The sequence below is a fragment of the Mytilus trossulus genome, unplaced genomic scaffold, assembly GCF_036588685.1.
Source record: "Mytilus trossulus isolate FHL-02 unplaced genomic scaffold, PNRI_Mtr1.1.1.hap1 h1tg000024l__unscaffolded, whole genome shotgun sequence".
In the NCBI taxonomy this organism is placed as follows: domain Eukaryota; kingdom Metazoa; phylum Mollusca; class Bivalvia; order Mytilida; family Mytilidae; genus Mytilus; species Mytilus trossulus.
Window position 1 is genome coordinate 1,828,136 of NW_026963290.1, and position 23,821 is coordinate 1,851,956.

Sequence of the window (23,821 nt, forward strand, 5' to 3'; positions counted from 1 at the left end):
TAATAGTATACTGTTTCAGCCAGGCTTTCATAGAGGCTTAAGAAGTGCAAACAATATTAATGCAAGTCATAAAACATATAAAGAAATATTAATTATACTATTTTCTAAATGCAAAATTGAAAATGGAAATGGGGAATGTATCAAAGAGACAACAACCCGACTATTGAAAAAAACAACAGCGGAAGGTCACCAACAGGTCTTCAATGTAACGAGAAATTCCCGCACCCGGAGGTGTACTTAGTTTATATTTCTTTTTTAAATCTAAAGTCATTTTAAATTTGAAAGTTTAATGTACCGGTATCTCTTTTTACGTCTTTGTTCTATTAGATAATTTTCCCCTTTTTGTGATCATAGAACATGAAGATTAATTCAAAACTATTGCATGTATTGTGAACAATCAAAAACCTTTTTTAATTAAATATCCAATTTGTATACAATTTTCAATCTATTGATTAAAAATAAAGGAAAACATGAATGTGTCCCAAGTACACGGATGCCCTATCCGCACTATCATTTTCTATGTTTAGTGGACTGTGTAAAGGGGATTAAATCTCTAATTTGGCATTAAAATTAGAAAGATCACATCATAGAGAGCATGTTTACCAAGTTTCAACTTGATTTGACTTCAACTTCATCAAAACCACTTTGACCAAAAACTTTAACCTGGGACGAACGAACGAACGGACACACAGAACAGAAACCATAATGCCCATACATGGGACATAAAAAATAAATTAAGGGACAATAACTCTTGGACTAGTAAACATATGATCATGTTTATAGTTAAAATATCAATGTCTCTTAATCTTTTCTACATTTTTGAAAAAAGAAATTATTGTCCTTTTAAGCAATTGAGGTAAACATGCTTTTTACTTTGATGCAGCCTTTTCACCTATAAATTAAATCCTTTAATTTGACAGCAAAACTTTAAACTAACAAACAATCTGGTATTCTTTAAGATTAATACATAGATAAGATGGACGTAGAGTTTTATTAAAATCCAATTAGATTTGGAAACGTTACACAATTTTTTAAAGATAACAATCTGAATTTAGCCTAAACTGAAAACACAATCCATATAAATGACAGCAATGCACAAAAACTATCAAAGAACCAGTCATTCTGTAAGATCAGTACATACATGATATAGCAGTAGCATTATATGAAAATCTAAGTTGATTTGAAAAAGTTATAAACTTTAAAGTTTACTGTCTGGATTAAGCCTAAACTGAAAATTGTACCTTTTATTTTACCTATTTACTAAATCCATAAAAATGAAAGCAATAAACCAAAAGTACTTAACAACCTGGAACTCTATAAGCTCAATATATAAATGAGATATAGAGTTTTATAAAAATCCAAGTCGATTTGAAAAAGTTATAAAAAAAGTTAAAGATGACTATCTGGATTGAGTCTAAACTGAACATTTTAGCTTTTAAACCCCGATTAACTAGATCCATAAGAATGACAGCAATACACCAACCTATCAAAACAACCTGGCATTCTGTAAGATCAATATATAAGTGAGTTAGCTGTAGAGTTTTATTATGAAAAACCGAGTTGATTTGAATTGTTATAATTTTTTTTTAAAGGAGGACTACTAGTATCTGGATTTAGCCCAAACTGAAAAATATTGTTGAGACCATGTCAATTATGTTTTGTGTGCCTGCAAAGAAATTTAATACACACTGATAAAATTGATAGCAAAAATTTTCCTTTTAAATATTCCCATAAAAATCCACTATACATATTAAAAAAAGTTCTCGCCCATCCAAATATTTCCAAAAAAAAAACAAAGGTGCTTCCCCCGCCCAATTTTGCACCGGCCCATCCATCTGATAAATATTGAACGGTCCCTTATGGTCCTTTAAAGACGACTATATTTCACTAAAATCAAAATGCTTTCACAAAGTCATTTGTGTAACGGCATATGAAATGAATTTCATGAAATTTTAATGCTACCAAAATTAATGGAGAAGCATTCATATATATTATACTAAGTCTTGCATGCAATTATTTATCAATACTTTAATATTTCATTCAGTGGTTATTGATCGCAAGTTAATTAACGTTCATGTTTGTTGACGGAGGTTACCGGATCGTGACCCTGATGAACAACAAAAAAAGAGTACATAAACAGCGTAATAGTATCAGCTAAGTGAATTGAAAGAGCCAAGACTTTTTTTAATTTTCCATGCGTTCCCATTTTTTTATTTAATTATTCCTTAACAGTTAATATTTTAATCTGTTATTTCCATTACCATTCAAGATCGCGTGTGTTTACATTCTTTCATCATCGTTCCCCCTCGCATTTACGCTGTGCCATGGCCGAAATTATAAAGAGAGACGTCGTATTTATGGTTACTGCATACAGGAAAATATAGACTAATTAGTGTCTGGAAAGTCAATAATTTAATATCGGAAAACATTTACGAAGATTGTGATAACATAAGGGATTTTCTTTTCAAAGCCGCACTATCACTTTTTTAAGAGAAACTTAGCCATTCAAGTATAACCGTGTTATACTTTTAATAATAATGAAGATTTATATGATTTTAAGGTTATGAAAAATCGTACGGTATAAATTAAGAACACACTTCATCCAAGTAGCAAAAAGACAAATATTTCGACAAACGACGTACTAGTTTCGGTACAATGGATTGATATTTTAACAAAAACAAAAAAAACAATAGATACTTATTTTATTTCATTTCTGGACAACTAACTTGTGTTGTACTCATTAAATACAAACCTTAACAAATAAAGGAAAACATCCAGCCACTCGATAGTCTTCAAATGTTGTATTTTTCGGCCTTTTTAAAATTTAATTTGCAGTTCCTTGATGAGTCTATTTTAAACAAAACGCACGTCTGAAGTATAAAAATGTAATAATGATATCAATGATTATTTGTTTAAAACACAGAAGGTAGGATTAAACAGTCATCGATTAATGTTGATCAGAAAAAAGAACAAAAGACAAATTAAAACTTCGAAATTGAACGTTGCTATAATTGTCATAGTTCTTTACACTGGGTTAACATTTTTTTTAGCTCACCTGGCCCGAAGGGCCAAGTGAGCTTTTCTCATCACTTGGCGTCGTCCGTCGTCGTCGTCGTCCGTCGTCGTTAACTTTTACAAAAATCTTCTGGGCCAAATTAAACCAAACTTGGCCACAATCATCATTTGGGTATCTAGTTTAAAAAATGTGTGGCGTGACCCGCCAAACCAACCAAGATGGCAGCCATGGCTAAAAATAGAACATAGGGGTAAAATGCAGTTTTTGGCTTATAACTCAAAAACCAAAGCATTTAGAGCAAATCTGACATGGGGTAAAATTATTTATCAGGTCAAGATCTATCTGCCCTGAAATTTTCAGATGAATCAGACAACCCGTTGTTGGGTTGCTGCCCCTGAATTGGTAATTTTAGGGAAATTTTGCTGTTATTGGTTATTATCTTGAATATTATTTTAAATAAGAGATAAACTGTAACAGCAAAAATGTTCAGCAAAGTAAGATTTACAAATAAGTCAACATGACCAAAATGGTCAGTTGACCATTTAGGAGTTATTGCCCTTTAAAGTCCATTTTACCATTTTTCGTAAATCTTAGTTATCTTTTACAAAAATCTTCTCCTCTGAAACTGCTGGGCCAAATTAATCCAAACTTGGCCACAATCATCCTTGGGGTATCTAGTTAAAAAAAATGTGTGGCGTGACCGGCCAAACCAACCAAGATGGCCGCCATGGCTAAAAATAGAACATAGGGGTAAAACGCAGTTTTTGGCATATAACTCAAAATCAAAGCATTTAGAGCAAATCTGACTGGATAAAATTGTTTATCAGGTCAAGGTCTATCTGCCCTGAAATTTTCAGATGAATCAGAGAACCAGTTGTTGGGTTGCTGCCCCTGAATTGGTAATCTAAAGGAAATTTTGCTGTTCTTGGTTATTATCTTGAATATTATTATAGATAGAGATAAACTGTAAACAGCAATAATGTTCGGCAAAGTAAGATTTACAAATAAGTCCACATGACCAAAATGTTCAGTTGACCCTTTTAGGAGTTATTGCCCTTTTAAGTCAATGTTTAATCATTTTTCGTAAATTTTCAATATCTTTTACCAAAATCTTCTCCTGAAACTGGTGGGCCAAATTAATTCAAACTTGACCACAATCATCTCTAGGGTATCTTGTTTAATAAATTTGTGGCGTGACCTGCCAAACCAACCAAGATGGCAGCCATGGCTAAAAATAGAACATAGGGGTGAAATGCAGCTTTTGGCTTATAACTCAAAAACCAAAGCATTTAGAGCAAATCTGACTGGGATACAATTGTTTATCAGGTCAAGATCTATCTGCCCTGAAATTTTCAGATGAATCAGAGAACCCGTTGTTGGGTTGCTGTCCCTGAATTTTTAATTTTAAGGAAATTTTGCTGTTTTTGGTTATTATCTTGAATATTATTTTAGATAGAGATAAACTATAAACAGCAATAATGTTCAGCAAAGTAAGATTTACAAATAAGTCAACATGTATGATGACCAAAATGGTCAATTGACCCCCTAAGGAGTTATTGTCCTTTATAGTCAATTTTAAACAATTGTCATAAAATTTGTTAATTTTTACTACCGGTAACATTTTCCACAGAAACTACTGGGCCAAGTTCATTATAGATAGTGATAATTGTAAGCAGCAAGAATGTTCAGTTAAGTAAAATGACCATCATGTACAAACATATCACCATCACCAAAACACAATTTTGTCATGAATCCATCTGCTTCCTTTGTTTAATATTCACATAGACCAAGGTGAACGACACAGGCTCTTTAGAGCCTCTAGTTTAAATAAGACTATTTTATGAATTGGTATTTCTTTTTATGTTGGCCTTGTCATTGGATGCAAATACTCATCAAATTTAAAGGCGTCAAATTAATGTAATCAAAAACACAAATTGGCGCGATATATTCAAAATATAAAATATAAGAACTGACCTCTGACCTTTGTTAGTCTTGTATTATTTTAATTTTAGTTTCTTGTGTACAATTTGGAAATAAGTATGGCGTTCATTATCACTGAACTAGTATATATTTGTTTAGGGGCCAGCTGAAGGACGACTCCGGGTGCGGGAATTTCTCGCTTCACTGAAGACCTGTTGGTGATCTTCTGCTGTTGTTTTTTTATTTGGTCGGGTTGTTGTCTCTTTGACACATTCCCCATTTCTATTCTCAATTGTATGTATTATTAATAGAATCTTGTGATGTTGTGAATATGAACCGTAGCGGACGTTATATGACGTTATATGGAGATATGGTTGTTGCATTGACAATTTATAGCCAGTGTTTTTGTGGAGGAACAAGATCAAGTTACTCATAGAATCTAATATTTCTAAGGTAATGTACCACCATTGCACTTAACATTTTATGCAATTTGGTTGCCATTTCTGTAATACGAACGAGTTCAGGAACATGATACACAGCATATGATACAACCAACATAATAAAAGTCAATCGGAAGCAGTGGAGTTGAGGGATTTTGGAAACAGTCGTGCAGCTGCGATTCAAAATATCAGCTAAATAAAAAGTCTTAAAAAGTCTTGAAAATTTTTACACAATTCAATGCAAAATCAAAAGCCCTAGATATATTTCTTAGTTTCCAAATGATTCAAATAAAGAAAAAAAATGTAAATAGTGTTATCGAATTGAAAGAAAAATACTAAGTGATTGTAAAATTTCAAATTATTGAGATATTTCGGTTAGAACAAAAATGGAACTATTCAAGCGTTTCATTTTTTGTACACCTTGAGTTGATGATGTTGGTTTTATAAAATGTTAGAGACATACCCTCACGTAATGTTAAATAATTCGGGAAATATTTATTAGGTCCTTAATAATGAAGATAAAATAATTTAATGAATACTTTTGCACTTAACTGAACAATACAAAACATACTAAGAGACCATGTGGTCACTGGTAAAAACGTCATAGTATTTAGGTGCGTCTAGTACAGTGAATATGATCATGTAGTCGTGTGTTTGTTATGATGAACAATGCGAACATGTAAACATTATGATTTTTTGTCAAGAAACTGTGAACATGTATTAAAACTAATTGACTTTGTTTAAAGCTGATGCTATTCAAGAGAATTATTTATAGGTTAGACAATACTTGGTCATGTTTTATGAAGATTTAAACCCAAGGCGAAGCCGAGGGCTTAAATCTCCATAAAACATGACCAAGTATTGTCTGACCAATTTAGAAAATATTCACACTTTCGAGTGACCTTACAAAACTAGTTTTCCCATTGTAATATTCAAACCTAAATAAGAGTTCACTTTTTATAATGAACTAAACATAAAAATACATGTAGGTAATGATCATTTCAATGGATGAAATGAAATAGTACTGGCATAGTTTGTGAAGGATAAATTGTTTTCTTCTGCTTCAGGTACAATTTAATATTTATATATATCTTTAGATTTTTTTAATTTAAGAAAAAAAGCAACACAATGTTATATAAATCCCTTTTTAAATTTGAATTTTTTTTATAAATATAAAACTCTCTGTAGGAATATTCGTATTCAGACCATTCAACATTAAATGCTTACTTTTTATTGATAAATTAAAATATATTGTGTTTCTCTGAAAACAATCATTTGCTTTATATATCAGCAATGATATTATATTGGCATTGTGGTTTTTTTTTAAATAAAAAGAAAAATACCGTAATATGTAAGGTATATAACTTAAATAAATTTTTTTTTTTTGGTGTATGCTTTATATATGTACGTACAATTAGAAAATGCATGAAATATTTCAAAATTCAAAATGTTTTTATTTTAATCCTTGCTCTTTCATCTTTAATCAGTATTTTCCCAAGGAAAATGTCTAATGGTATTGTCCACTTATATTGAGATTTGATTTTGGCAAAAGTCATTCATGTATAGCATTTCATAGTGCATGGAAAAACATGTATTATGAAAATTAGGCGAGATCGGGTGAGTATATTCTAAATAATCAATAATTTGAAGCAAAATAATGCTTGCGCATTTAAAAACTCGTTTGCCAACCATAATACAAAATAAAAAAAACACGATCTGTTTGTTACATCACACAATTCGTTATACTGCGGATTGTTTTTGTGGTTATCAATTTTGAACTTTGTGGATTGAAGAAAACTTGCATTTTCTTGGAAAGGAATAGGTCCAGTAAGACCCCTTTTAGGCCCCAAAATATAGCCGTTTTACAAAGTTGTTAAAATGTGAACTTTAAGTTATTTATTGGACAGTAGAATGCTTCTACTACATAAATATGGGCTGTTTTTGACATAACAATGCCTATATTTTGGGAACTAGCACCATAAAGTCATGCTAAATTACTAAAATCTTCACAATTCTAGCATTTTAGTTTAATTTAAGACGGTTTTTGTGTGAAAACGAAAGTGGCCGCATTCGTGTTCATCCTTTATATTGAAATATAAGTTGTATCTTATGATAATATATAACATATATAAAGGTTGAGGATGAACACGGATGCGGCCACTTTCATTTTTGACAAAAAACATCTGAAAAGTGACGTTTTATGTCATATTTGATATATTTCTCATATTTAAGCTTGAATCAGAGCATTTTTACTGACCAAATTAGTTCAAATCTTTCACATAAACTAATCGAATCAATTGAAATAGACACTTAAGTGTTAAAAAAATCTTTCGTCAGATGAACCTGAAATTTGAGACCAAAATCGGTCCTTACCGGACCTACTCCTTTGGATTCGTGGTTTGCCGAAGTTAACGGACATTCTTTTAGAAAATGTGTAATTCGTTGGACATTGGAATTCGTGCTTCCCGGTCCCTGCGTTTTGTTAGAAACTGGAGAAGCGGTATATCTCTTGAATGATCGATTCTGTCCATTTGTGTTATGTTTAAACGTCACAAAAGAGAAAAACTGTAAGTAATTGCCAAAATCAAATCTCAATATAAGTAAACTGGGTCAAAATTGTCAGTCACTTTTGTTTCAGGGCTGTTACCCTGAACTGACGATTTTAACCCTTCTTCAATTTATGTTAGTAGTGTCTATAGAAGATAAAGGTAAAATGTAATTAGATTTTTTTTTTATCAGCAGCATCAAATCTTCAAGTTACTTGAAATGAATCCCATAACAGTCGACTTTTTTTGATAAATTTAAATGTGTCATAACATCTTGAAGTCTATTACAGATAGGCAGAAATCTTAAATTACGAAATGCATTTATAACCTGAGACACATGTTACATCGTTACTGCATTTTCTTATAAGATGTATTATCAGCCTTAGATCCGAAGGCATCAGGTCTGATATTGACAAAGGCTGATAATACATTTGACATAAAAACTGACGTTAAACTATACACCTGGAAAAAAGTATTGCAACACCTTAATTTTTTAAAACTTGAAAAATCAGCCTCTTTTTTTTTGGATGGAATATAGTAAAATATTTGTATATAAATAAACTCATCATAGATAACAGGACTAAATTTAGTATATACGCCAGACGCGTTTCGTCTACAAAAGACTCATCAGTGACGCTCGAATCCAAAAAAGTTAAAAAGGCCAAATAAAGTACGAGGTATAATATTATTGAAACATAGTTTATGATAACATTGACATTTAAACGAACAAAACATGTTTGCATTTTTTTTATTATATAACCACAATTTTAATAACAAAGTGAAGTGTTTTTTGTACAAAAAAAGGCATTTTACAACTTTTACTGTAGTCGAACTTAACAATGTCAGACATTTCAAAATTAATCTTCAGATGACTGTTTACATCATGGTTGATCGTTATACGCCAAAGAATAAGTTTTTGTGCGCAGCCTCCATTCAAACGGATAACCACATATTAACGTCTTCTGATTCCTGCCATAAATGGACCAATATGTTGCTAAGGTAGCAGCAACCATTTCTGATGAAGGACATTGTTAATTTCATGATGTGTTTGAACTGGGGTGTCCTTTCGAGCACTTTCCGCCCATATATGCTCAATTTGCTTCAAATCCGGGCTACGATCGGGCCAAGGAAGATGAACCAAATTGCATTGGAACAATGGATCTTCCTCTACGATGCTAATTTCCAACTTTGGCGAGCTCTGCACTACATTGGATACGGAAAAATGTGTGTCTGTTCGTTAGCAAAGGTTTTCGAAATGGTCTTATCGCACGATGACCAGTAGCGATGAGTCGATCTCGAAGAGTTTTTGTTAAAAGGCACCTGTATGCCCACCACTTTCTTTTTAGGATTGTAATGTATGCAATGGGTTTCCTTCTGACCGACCTTCAGTATGCTTGATTTTCCTTAGCAAATGGTGTAGGGGGCTTCTTTATCTCGGAAGGTCTTTAACATCGCCTGATTTTTATTCTCAAAACGACTTATAGTGGAATGGTGATGACCAACAATACGTGCGGTTGTTACAACGACATCCCTGCTTCTCTCATGCTGATAATCTGCCATCTTGCTGCTGTTCCAACAATAGATAATGTTATGGAAATAATGTAATAGTAACTAGAGGCAGCTGATAGTTTTTTCATATCATCTCACTAAGCTTCATTACTAAGAATATAGAATTAATGTGTATTCAATGCCATGATAATACTGAAAAACGTTATTTGCTCTAAGTATATGACAACTAACACTAATTGCATACAACGATTAAAGTTTTGAAACATATCGCTTAGTCCTGTGAAATACAGAAGCTGGAAACACGATTATTTTTGGTAAAAGTTGCTGTAACAAATGTAAGGGAAATTCTGACTTGCCATCATGTTTTCATTTAGAATTATCGGATACCCAATTAAACATAGGCTTGTTGCATATCTACCCAGAACATACTGAAACAAAACACTACGTCTTGTTAGTATGACATATTTATGAGAATAACAATGGAATTAGTGTTATGGGTATCATTATAAGGAAACTCCGCATTCAATAGAAACTTTTTATTTAACTAATTCAAAAAAATAAATTAGATGTATTTCATCGGCATTTAATATCCCCCACAACGTATTTGATTACCAATTTGTAAATATATTAATATTAAAAACCACGCGAAAAGATCCGTATTGATTATCATAAAATGTTATTTAAACTGATTGTGATAAGGTTATAATAAAATTTGGCTCAATACAGGTTCTTTTTTTATTAATATTTTATCTCAGATTCTTGTGTATTTCCTTCCCACACACAGTATGCGGAGGTTGATTGTCACAAAAAAGTTTTTACCGTAATGTTAAGAAGAGATAAGTGCACCCCCAAAAAGGTACAATGGAGAATGGATGCATATTCATGTAAGTAGTATACATATTATACATGTATTGTCAATAACAAAGGAATAAGTAACTACAAAGAAACAAGAAATAGATATGGAATATATGTTGGAAATGCCTACATACTCATACTATAAGTTTTATGGTTCGCTATTGACCCCTACGGATCCATAGAGGATTAGAAGTTAACCGTATAACGAATTTATCGGACGCTGTACTTTTCTGTGGCGTTTTGTTGAAAAATAAACAATGAAACACAACAACATTAATAGATGACGTCGCCATTAATGGGTCATGAACCCCATATGAAACTTACTAACCCCATACGGTCTCATAGGGGATAACCACGTGACGGCGTTTAACCAATCAAAACGTGATGATTCATGTGTGGTCCGATAAATGGTGATATACAAAACATAATGCTTGACATTTACATCCGTATGTCAGTATATGATAAAAGGTTGTGACAGGTATATAACAGTTTTTAAAATTGGAACCCAAAAAAACCCAACACAAAATGATATGATGGGGTTACTATATATCATGAACTTTAAATCTGTATCAATACAGCATACTGTGAACCAACTAATTTTCGTGACCGATGTAGTTTTCCCGATTTTCAATGACACAATACATAATGCAAAAGCACACCTGTATATAATAAGTGATTTGCAATAGAGTGACATCCGTTTCCTTTGTAGTGCTTCACCACTTGGTCGAAGCTACTGCTGATGGAGTTTTTATACCCCGAAAGTATAACATGCCCAGTAGTCAGCACTTCTGTGTTGACATGAATTATCAGTGATTTGGTCAATTTATAATCGATTTGTAATCACATAAGCAACACGACGGGTGCCGCATGTGGAGCAGGATCTGCTTACCCTTCCGGAGCACCTGAGATCACCCCTAGTTTTTGGTGGGGTTCGTGTTGTTTATTCTTTAGTTTTCTATGTTGTGTCATGTGTACTATTGTTTTTCTGTTTGTCTTTTTCATTTTTAGCCATGGCGTTGTCAGTTTGTTTTAGATTTACGAGTTTGACTGTCCCTTTGGTGTCTTTCGTCCCTCTTTTATAAATTACCTGTTTACAAACTTTACATTTGTGAAATACTTTAGCATTTCTACCTCAGAAATAGATTACGTTACCGGTATTCGGCAAAACGTTTAGGACTTTTTGGTACTCAATGCTCTTCAACTTCGTCTGGCGCAAATAAAAAAAAATCAATCTTGGTATCTATGGCGAGTAAATTGCAATTAATAATATATATTGATATTGTTATGTATAGATAGTGAGCTGTATACATTGTATGACACAAGAACATGATTTCGAGTTAAAAACGGTAGAATTACCAAATTGGTTCTTTATTATACAGTATACTTCATTCTACCTATGCTGCGTAATGTAAAAAATGTAAATCCTGAAACAACAGAACGTAGAACTCTCTCTGGGATGGGTTTCGATTGCTATTAATCTATGTTTTGTATTACAGAAATCTTCTACTGGCGGGTTTGATCTTTGAGCCATTGATAATTTTTTCAATTGTTTATAAGTATTTTCCATGGAGAAATGGTATCCATGGTAGTCAGTGTTAAATATAACAGTAACATTGGTGGTGATTGAGTCATGGACGGTTGAACTTTTACTCACATGACTGCCAAATGTTGTAAAGGATTAATCATAGACCAAAAGGATATTTCTGATCTTTATGAAGCAATTAACCATGATGAAGACAACACAAACTCGAACAATCCCGGAAACATAACAAAATTGGTATATTTACAAACGGCTAGAATAGTGGTAATGCAAGCTGTAATTTAAAACGCAATGTTGACAATGTAATGGAATTTGATGCGACTGTCATACAAGTGAGAGGTTGAGTTAGCTATAAAACCAGGTTCAATCCACCATTTTCAACATTAGAAAATGCCTGTACCAAGTCAGTTATGCATTCGTTTGATGCGTTTGGACTTTTGATTTTGCATTTTGATTTTTGACTTTCCTTTTTGAATTTTCCTCGGAGTTCAGTATTTTTATGATTTTACTTTTTACTTTTCTCTCAAGTGTAAGAATATCAGTTCCGTTTTAGACGTGTTTCTTTGTCATGTCTTTTTGTTTTGTATTCCTGTCAGGATATAATCTGTTGTGTGTTTAATTTTGAAATTATTAGTACTTTTAATGTTTAGTCTGTTTTTTTGTGGTATCCATTTGACGTGGCTCTGTACTTATACATCCTGTCATTGTGTCATAACTGTTCTTTGACAATTTTTTGAATTATTGTCTTTCATTTTTGCTAATATTTATTGTATATATGCCGTGTTGTGTTTTTTTTACATTTGACGTAGCTCTGTACGTTATACATCCCGTCATTGTGTTAATGTTCTATATAGTTTTTGCATCCTTGTCTTTCATTTTTGCTAATATGGTATGTCTTTATGCCTTTTAGTGTTTCTTTGTGCCATTATATCTACATACATTTAAATGCAGCCAAGCCTAGCGAAATGTCATAGTCAAACACACTTGAGTAAATCCACTCATAAAGGATCCATGTTGTTATCGAGGGTCAACACAATCATTCGACTTTAAAAATGTATCATACAGCCCAAGCAAAACTTCAGAAAGTTGATCTGCATCAATGGAGTGATTGCGTACATGATTGTTAACTTGATTATTGCATGGCTTATAAATATATTTTGTCACGCCAAAGATTTTAACACCGCTCACGAAGAAGCTACCGTCTCGTGAAAAACTCAACCAACGGTCACACGCTTCTTTCGCTGGTTTGAGATTCCGTCATCCGATGTTTTAGGATCAGATTTGAAATTAAACATTTCTTTTATCGTGCCATTATCTGGTGTCAATGTCGGGACAGTGTAATGTACATGTAGGTGTTCAAGACCATATGAGTATTTGGACCATACGCGAACGGTCCAAATACTCATATGATCTGGAACATAGGCATAAAGAAAGTCTCGTTTTTGAAATATCATTTCTGTTTACTTAGGAATGGTTAAATAGCCTAAATGCTGTCCTATTATATTTTGCTACAAGACATATCTTCATTAAACAAAAAATGGCGAAATCTATTTGCGCCAGAAAGGAACAAATTCTACGTTTGCGCCGCTAGAAAATACCTAGTATCAAAAGTGGTAAAATAAATAATACTATCGCGCAAATTAAAACTATTTTTTTTTTTTTTTTTTCATTTTTATTTTTTCCGGATTCCTTTCTGTTTTTCTTTTTTAATAGTTTTCAGAAGCTACAAGTAAATTGATATCAAAACTGGCTAGACTTGGTCTCTTATTAGCGCCTGAGGTTAATTTCTGTAAATTGATTTTTATTGTATATTTTGGAGATATCAAATGGAGGTTGAAATTTTATAATTATATGACAATATTTAAGGTTTTATTCGAATGAATTTTATGTTTGCGTCAAATGGAACCACATTTGAATTCACAAGATTAATATATTTACAAACACATGCAGTAGAAAACAAAAAGAATCATATAAAATTTTATGTTATGATTCCAATTTCAGTAAATGCAAAATTATAAATTGAGAGATTAAGACTCCCTGGAGCTTTTGGTTGTAATCAATGCGCTAAAATGTCGTCCGATTATAGCAAGGCATCTTTGTTACATAATGATTTTATTTTCCCTGTATAATGTTAACAAGTTAATGATATTATCCCTTATATTATGGAGTGGTTCATATGTTTGACTAAAATCTCGGTCGCAAAAAAGCAATTTTTATTTTAAAACATTTTAGACGAGAATACAATGATTATTTTTATCTGTTCTATGATTCTTGATCGACTGACAGCAGATGATGCATAAATATCACTCGTCTCATTCGTCCATTGGCCGTTCGGGTCACACTTTCACATATTATTAACCTACAACGCCTGAAAAACGTTTCAACCAATCTTGCACAGATTCTACTACAAGACATACAGTTGTGCGCCTGATTTTTTTTCAATTTTCAACTTTTTTTTTTTTTTAACATGATTGTATCACTATATTAATTTATTTCCACTTGAAAACGACGTAATTGAATCCATCCAAACTTCACGGGCACGAACAGCAGAAAAAGCAATAACGACACAAAGGGGAACATAAAGTAAATACTCTGCAATTGTAGATTCGATTATCATTTATTTCATCTTTTTGTAAATAAATAATGTGTTTGTACTTGGAGTGCAATAGTTTGAGGAACATTATGTTTGATAATTGCAAATGTTTATAAAATAACCATATGACAAAGGAAATGCAGTGGAAAAGGTAAGGAAAAAACATCAACCCCTTTGATATTTTGTAACATCAAAACATTGATCTATTAAATTCAAGGAGATTCGGAAAATTTAAAATATATATTCGTATTGTTTTTTTCAATTACAAAACATTTATTTCACATTCAACCAAAACTGCATTGTTGCAATGCGCTTTAAACAAAATGAGTTACTTATAAAGATGGAACGATATCTTCATCGTCATTTGATTTTTTGTCCTCTGCGCCATCACCTGGTTTTCTGTCATCTGTTGTGGTATTCCGTCTATCCAAGATACGATTTCTAGCCAGTAACAGAAGCACAGGTATCATTAAGCTCGATATTGCACCAAAAATTATTGTGATCAGATTGTTGATATCTAAAATGAATAAAATAATTCAAATTAACTTGTTGGTTATTCGTAGATTTCTCGTTTCTTTCTTAGCAATCTAATAATTGTTTTTTTTCTAAATTTTGTTTATCATAAATTTGGCTGTAAGTTTTTTTCTAGTTTGAATTACTTTGTGAGTTTGGAATTGGTTTATAGGAAACAACACGGTATGGGTTTTTCAAAGTCTCACTGGGTGCCGTATGGTGACCCATAATTGCTTGCTACCACTTTATTTCAACTCTGTTGTATAGTTTTTTCATTGGCAATAATTCCGCATTTTTATTATTTTTTATATCTTTATATGTAGTCGTTGGTCTTCCTTATTGGAGAATAAAATTGACTTCGAGCGAGATTAATCACGTGATTATGACGACAAATGTAATAAGAATTACCTATAGTACTATCAGAATCTTCATCTGACTTATTTTCTGTTAAAAATATCATACAATGATTATCTGGACCGCAATTAATCATCTCGTGGATTCTGAAGTTAGTCGGCCGCCTCTGATCGAGTTCCCTTTGTCCTGAAAAAAATAGTCAACGATAATAATAGAATAAAGCAAGAATCTTAAACATGAGAGTAATTGGTACCATTCAAGATGATGCAAAATGCACAAGAGATAAATACACATACACGTCAAGAGAAAATAATCAAAAATTGGTTAACATTGATTGGTAAATAGATCACTGATTTTTAAGAATCATTAAGAAAAATAATCCCTCAATTTCTTAAAATATTATTTAATCTCATCCATAATCAGACATGAATGAGAACTTCAGCACTACTCTCATTATAAAATGTATCCATCTGAGATTCTTAAACAAATTAACTCCAAATCAGGATACCCGTCTTCGCTTGACAAATTTAAGATGAAGCAGTCTTCAGTAATAATCTTTCATGATTATTCAAAAAGAATTGATATGTAGTATTTATTCCTTGCCAAAAAAGAAGTGCTAAACAACAGCGATTTTATTGCTGTTTGCCATCTCAAAGTCACTTGGCTTATGATGAAATTACAATAGACAAACCTGCTTTTATTGTGCGTATCCTGACGTTCGGGCTCTCTTTAAAAGTATTATTAAAGATGTGCATGGTTATATTAATCCTGAAAGGAATGTTTGAACACAGAATCAATGGAAGTCTGGCTTTCGACCAATTACAATCAAAAGGTATGTTCTCTGATAACTGAAATAGAAATCAAACTTACATTAACGAATTTAAAAGCAGGTATTAAAAGACAATAATTGTGTGTCGTAATATGGATAGGTTGTTTATAAAAACAGACACTAATACAAATGTGTGGTCAACTTGTTTTGTGTGCCAGACACCAAGATACAGTTAGACATGTACATATATATGAGAAAAATAATCGTAAGGGTTCCGTGGAAACCAGTGGATCGCCTACGTTTGCCTACGTTTGCTATTAATCGCACACTCAACACAAATGATGAAAAAAAAAAATAAAAATATTCTTCTCGATAGTATCTTGATTGTCAAAAGCTTCTGTTCAAGTTTAGAAAAAATCAAGGATAGTTTAAGTATCTTAAAAAATGTTTTAAAAACTTTAACTGCAGACTGTATGTAATGTCAACTAGAAGAAAAAATAAGTTTATTTATAAGTAAAATACAGCCAAAAAACTGAATTTTATTTTTACAAAATTTACTTCTGGAAACTATCTTATGAACATACACAATCCTCTGTTCAAGTTTGGTAGAAATCCAAGAAAGTTATTAAAATATTAAAAACTTTAACCACAGACGACACCGACGCCGACGGAATGTAGGATGGCTATGTTTCGCCTTTTCAACTGAAGTCGAAGGCTCGACAGAAATCAATAGCTACAGCTTTTTTAAACACAAAATTTTCACCAGGGAAATAACAAAGTACATGCAAGAAAAGTTTTGTCTAGCATTAATTTCTGTTACATACAGACGAAAAAATTCTGGTAAGATCAAATAATATTCCTATCATACAAAGCTTTGGTGCTTCTTTTTGTAATTATTTGAGGTGAAAATGGTGACCTTAGCACATTTTATATGAAACGTGGAGGTGCATCATTCTAACAATGTGTGCACAGGCTGTTTATATATATATATTTTTTTAATTCTTAGCACATTGTTAGTTCAAGATAAGTCCGATGACAATTTTGAAAAAGAACAAATATCATGATTATACAAACAACTGTTATTCATGTTATTCATCTACATTTCCCTAAATCAAGTAACACAATACAGTCTCCCTACCTAAATACTTACTGCGGATCCAAAGAATGTGTCATTGCTGTGCTCCAATAGTTTCTGCTTTTCGATCGAAATTGTATTATTGCCCTCTGCATCACATGGTACGAATAGATCTATGACCTCATAGCACAAATGTGAATACTTGTGTGTGTTATTTTCCTCTTTGTATCCAGTCAATACAACAGAACATGGCGGATGTAAGGGGTAATCATCTGATGTAATGACAAAAGTCTTGTTTTCTAAAACTCCATAATGTTGATTACATTTGTGTCCATACTGTCTTCCCAATATCACTGACATAAGTAAAAGAACTACATATTATATGAAAATTATAAATAAAGTAACGAACCAAATATAAGAAAAACATGTCTTGAACAAAATGGCCTATCATGTATCAACCTATTGCCGAAAAAAATGGATACTGCAAAATTAGTTAAAATAAATAAAAACACATATAAATGGGTCGCAAACGTATAAATTAACTGTGGAAAATACAATAGAGACTTGTGACAATGTACAGAATCCATTTGTCATTCTGAACAATAAAATATGTTTACATATAAATGATCATAAGTGTACAGAATGAAGAAATCAGATATTGACAAACATCGGCAAATGTATATATTTACATTTTTAGTTGTTTTCCTGATTCTCTAAAAAAATTGGTGTATTTATTTCAGACAGACTTTTAATGGCTTTGGGAGTCAGCAAATGTATCATGCAAAAAAACTCAGCATGAATACGATTAGGAGGATTTGATGGCAGATGGCAGATTTACGTTATTTATAATTTTTGACATTTCACATTATAATTTCATGATATTGTCTTGGAGTTTTCTTCAACTCTATCTTTCTTGGAGCTATCGTGCAACAGTACTTACAGTTCTTTTGATTGATTTCAGGAAATCCGTATCCAGAAGATGATATCGCTCCAAAGAAAACCAGCTATAAACATGAACAATATTGAATTTAAATAAAAGTCCTTTCGATATTGTGGATTAAAATAAAATAAATCTACAATTAGACTGCACGATACATGATGCTATTTGTACGATAGCCAGTTGGCACCACATTACGACATAAATGTGTTTAGTGCGGCTCATATAGGAAACAAAAAGGAGTAAAACATTTTCCCCGGCTTTAGGTTGGCATATCGTATACACAATTAAGGTTAAGTAGTACAGAATAAGATTTACGAAGGGTTAAAATTGTCCTTAAATGTTCAATGCTTTTTGAATCGGGCCTAAAAATTACAAATTTCATCATAGCCAGAAATGAGTAGTGCTTAAAGTTGCTAATTAATATTCATAATATTTAAATGAGAATTGTACCACGTGATAATAGTTTGAACTGGACTGGCTTGATATCATTTAAATCTTTAAAACACGGACATTATAAGTTGCCCGTCACAGAGTCCTTATTTACAATTTTGTCAGGCGGTCAAAATCAAAACAATGAACGCAAATTTAGTGAATTTTTCGTTTTTTCGTGAGTTAATTCTTCTTGAAATAGGGTTATGTCAACTTTACGTGGGAACCTAGAGTTTAATGACTACATAAACAAGGTTTGGACTTGCTTTTTCTTTGGACATTCATTTTCTAATGACATTGTAAGCCAATTTTCAACACGAAGTTTGAAAATTTGATTTTTCAGCCATTTTAGCCTTTGTTTGACACTGCAATGTTAAGAGTCGCTTCAATTTTTTAAATGGCTCTGGAACCTTTTTTTTTTGCAACAACAGTCATTATGTTTCGTTTTAATGGTGTATATTGTTGTATATATATATTTTCTGCCCCGATAACCTGTCTATCACTTAAATTAAAATTAAAATAGACATTTTTTCAAAATTCCCTATCATTTTAATGTAATTTCCGTGACCCGTATCCGATTTCTTTAGTTAATATTCAAATAAGCAAAGTGGCGTTGATTTCTAGATATGTATGGAAATACTTGTGAGTACTAATAAAACTATGATATACTGTTTTTTGGAATTTTCCTTTATAATTTTGGAAACTATGACCCTTAGATATACATTATTTTAATTTTAGGTCAATTTCGGTAAACTTTATCCAAAATTTACATATTTGTTTTTGGCATAATTTATTAATCTTACAAATGTAATAATAATGAATTAATCTTGTCTGACATCCACGATAAAAAAAACCTTTTTATATTGAGGAATTCAATATCAAAGGTGGAATCGTTTGGCTACTCAACATTTTTGATCGTAGGTGGTGATCAAGGTTTTCCTTCAGCTTTTAGGCCTGAAAATTGCACACAATCATCATATTTTGACAAAATGTCCAAGATCTAATTTGGAAAATATTATGTACTTTATGAAAAGAACTGATTTATCAAGCATTAAAACTTTTGAAATAGACCCATTTATGAACCAAATTGTGAACTTTTTGTAGTTTTATGACAAAGTTAATATTTTAGGCCATTTTTGACCATAAGAGAACCTTGTCATTTAGGAACGCTGTGATTGGATGTAAGTATATTGTGTTTTTTTCTCTTTATTTATCAATAAATGTAGAATGTATAGTTAGTATTTTTTATTAACAATATAATTTTGAAATCAATTGACGCATATTTTTTCAAATAATTCAAAAAGGTTTCCAATTTTGATACCATGCAAAATATGGAACCATAAACAAGTGCCGTCCAAAGTTTGTTATATGATACCATTTGATTTTATTAGAAAAATGTGCAATTTCGATAAGTCGATAATGGAAGAATATAATACATGTGCTGTGTTCCCTTTACAAATGTCAATTCTTGAACTTTTATATAATTATATTCGGAGCATTTTTAAAACAATATCATTTTTTACATTGATACCAGTGGATTATCGGATTTATCCAATCGAGATAGTTAAATTATAAATTTTAAAATCCAAGCCGCCTCGGCGAGGACTTTAAAATTTATAATTTAACTATCGAGATTGGATAAATCCGATAATCCACGAGTAACTATGTAAGAATCTGTTTCTCTAATGATTAAACAGAAATTTTCTTTTTTGGTTAACCGAAAATCCCCTTCGAGTGCCTTTCACATTGCACGAAGTTGTCAATTTCAATAACACCTGTTATCATATTTTGAGTCATCCAGTTAGCTAAAAAGGTCATGACCCTTAAAATCATCCAATGATCTTTTGAAATCACCAGCAACCATACGTTGATCAAATTTGTTTATACAATGGGTTCGGAAAGGGATAAATTTCCATAGGATTAGAGAAATTACTTTATCTTCTACCAGAGCATCAGTTAGATTTCAAGAAAAATATATATTTAAGAATAATATTTGTTTAAGTAGTGGTTTTTATAATACGTCTGATTTTTTTTTACTATATATATAAGTGATGTTTTCTGATTTGTGCGGTAGGAATTATATTTTGTTTTTACTTTTTTAAAACTTGCTTTATTATATATAAATTTTAGGAATTTTAGATAAATAAAAAAAAAAAATATTGTTGAGAATTGCCGTTATAATGTAGATTTCAAGTTCTGATAATTGCAACTAAAGACAGTCAGGATCCTACTTCGTCAACATTATCTCCCCATTACGCCAGTTCATTTTCACAATCGTAGAAATCGAAGCCATTGTAGGGATGACGCGCTACCAATTTTGCTCTTGGAAACCGATAAATGTATCCACATCGCACCAGTCCGATCCTTATATGTCAGTTGCATTTTAAAAGACAAATGTATCAACTCGCTAATGAGCATCAGTTAATGATCTGGTCAGCATTGATTTAACTTAAAACTATTGTCTGGTCGGTTGTCAGGTGGAATTTCCGAACATTCATAAACATTTAAAAAAATTTCTAATTAAATATTTCATGGAAGGGCAGACTAGATAGTGGATGAAGACTATAAACCCTAGTTATCAAACACAAACAATTTTTTTTTTCGAAGATATGCATTTTCATTTTCCAACTTCTAAGACTGTCGTCAAGTACTTTCAGTGAAAAAATAGCTATTCGAACACACCTTCTCTGTTTTTTTGACTCATTAGATAGGTATTTCACTTGACCCATATATTTCATCTTTTAGTACTATTATTTTTTTTGTGTTATAAAGTCAACCTGTATCTTTAATATATAAAAATGATAGAATCTGAAGCGAGACGAGGTATGAAATATCCTTACTTTCTACGATATCAAGACAAAATACTCAACTTAAACACGCCCTAACATAAAAAGGTGCACTTGATTTTCTCCTTTCGATACAATTGTTACCTTTTTTTTGGATTTTTGTCTTCAGACACATAATGGAAGGGCAGACACGAAAATTACTGAACTAATAGATTGATATGTTTTCCGTTCGTGGTAATTTTTTCCAAACAATCGGAGGTTATGCTTTTTTCTCATCCAACTTGAAAGATGCCCATGTCATCGCCTTAATATTTAATTGTTCTGCTTAACTATGTACTAGATAAATTGAAAACTAATGCGAATGGTGTTTTTAAAATAGAACACCTCTTTATTGAGAAGAAAATTGCAATTTTGTTTGTTTCTATTAACTTAAAAAAAATTTGTCACTATATATAGTAAACAATACAGTAACCATACACGTATAGACTGTTCCTGTCGAGCACATATATACAAACTGTTATTCCAAACTATGCCTTATATAGTTATTAAAGGTACCAGGTTTATAATGTTATACGCCAGACAATTTCATTGTATTGATTAGACATGCTTGTAATAATTGTAAATTATAGTTACATTTATGTATGTTCTCTATAACTATGTAATGATAGTTTTATGAGAAATAAAGCATTCGTATTCGTTTCGTCTACATAAGACTCATCAGTGACTCTCATATCAAAATGGTTATAAACCCAAACAAGTACAAAGTTGAAGAACATTGAGGACCTGAAATTCCAAAAAGTTTTGCAAAATACGGCTAAAGTAATCTACTCCGGAGATAAGAAAATTATTGGTTTTTCGAAAGAGTTTTTAGTCTTGAAACCAGAAAATTGATAAAATGACGATATAATTGATATTCTTGTCAACACCAAAGTGCTGACTACTGGGCTGGTGATACCCTCGGGGTCGAAACTTCCACCAACAGTGGAGTCAACCCAGTGGTGTTAATGGTTATCAAAGGTACCACCTAAAATGTTCTTATAAAGAAAATACACAATTATTAGATATTTAGTGCTATTTCATGTTTCAGTCAATTAGCTAGACACCTCTATATACAAATATCTTTACACTTGATTTAAAACAAAATTATTCGAAATGATATTTTTAAGATTAAAAGAAAGGTTAACAATTAGGCAAATTCGCTCAAATGTAATACCACTGAAGATTTTGTTCGCAGACTTGTCAAAATATCTAAATTCGTGCAATTGAGGCTTGTGCCATATAGAAATACTATTTACCAAAACTTTGCAATAAAATAAACACCAAAACAAGAAACGGGTTCACCTCTCAGTACTCGTTATTATAAAAATTGTAAGTCTAATCCCAATTCTATTTCATATTTGACAAACCAGGTTTTGAAATATGTATTTAATTTAAACATTTAATACACAAATAAACTGTATAAATACACAACTAAATTCAAATTTCGATCGTTAAAGAAAAAAGAAATACATGAACAGTCTTTTTTTTTATAAAGATGGCAAGCACAGATACAGTTGGATTCTTCCGATGAAGATGTTAAGACATACACTCCGTGATTTATTTCTCAATACAACTAAGCATTTATAAAGTTCATCTTATTTGTAAACATCTTTCCAAAAATCAATCAATTTAAATAAACAATCTTACCGTAACTTGTATAACTCGTGTTTGTGCCATTGCATAGGTTAATTTAAAAGCATATATTTCACATACTTTGACAGATGTGAAATGTACATCTTAGACCATTACCACTAATTTAACGTTCTTCTTGACATAAACTAATATGGTGTCACGGATTTTTTTATTTACAAATAGTATACAACATTAGAGATATACATAAATAATGAATTATTTGTCAGGTGATGCATTTCTTTTGATAAATGCATATATAATCTTGCAGAAGGATTATTTATTTCCCCCGACTTTATTATTTTAATTTTAATTTATAAACACAATGGTTTATTCCTTATAAATAATCGTATTACAGGAACATAGATACAAACGACCACAAAAATATCTCCCGATGGCACAAAAAAATAAAATGTTTTATTAACTTTATTCTCCATCTGCATCATTTCAATTTATTTCCATAATGTATTGAAACAATTAAAATTTAGACAATTTCTTAGAATCCTGAAATGATAAAAACTCATAAATGATCCTTCTGTTTATGATCTTATGTGATTACCACTAAAATAAATTAACAAATGCCTCACTTCTAGAATTAAATGATTATAATGACATTTGTATTTTATCGCTGATAGATGTGCCATCTTCACAGAGGTGAGGGATTCACTGCTTGCTAGTTTTAGCCTTTTGCGCCATGCTGTTCTAAAAAAAATATGCTACGATCTGAACAAAAAGTAAACACCTAGATTGCAAAAAATACACAACTAGATTAGTATAGTTTGTAATACATACATGTAGCTTAAATAATATAACAGACATATATTAATTACAATGGTACCCTGCAAGAGGCAAAAGGGGCAAACGGAGA

The 23,821-nt window shown here is 31.6% G+C and overlaps 2 protein-coding genes across 2 annotated transcripts; both read right to left on the reverse strand.

Annotated features, from left to right (window-relative positions):
- Window positions 1-14,737: 14,737 nt before the first annotated feature.
- On the reverse strand, window positions 14,738-16,071 carry LOC134698939 (uncharacterized). The gene is made up of 3 exons (XM_063560621.1): window positions 15,978-16,071; window positions 15,341-15,472; window positions 14,738-14,936 (listed from the first exon to the last, which is right to left on the reverse strand). Exons 1-3 carry the CDS (start codon window positions 16,039-16,041, stop codon window positions 14,752-14,754), a joined length of 381 nt encoding a protein of 126 aa, XP_063416691.1. The 5' UTR covers window positions 16,042-16,071; the 3' UTR covers window positions 14,738-14,751.
- Window positions 16,072-17,193: 1,122 nt separating this feature from the next.
- On the reverse strand, window positions 17,194-23,105 carry LOC134699024 (uncharacterized). The gene is made up of 3 exons (XM_063560716.1): window positions 22,972-23,105; window positions 18,071-18,134; window positions 17,194-17,483 (listed from the first exon to the last, which is right to left on the reverse strand). The coding sequence occupies exons 1-3, from the start codon at window positions 22,999-23,001 to the stop codon at window positions 17,194-17,196; spliced, it is 384 nt and encodes a 127-aa protein (XP_063416786.1). The 5' UTR covers window positions 23,002-23,105.
- Between the last annotated feature and the right edge of the window lie 716 nt (window positions 23,106-23,821).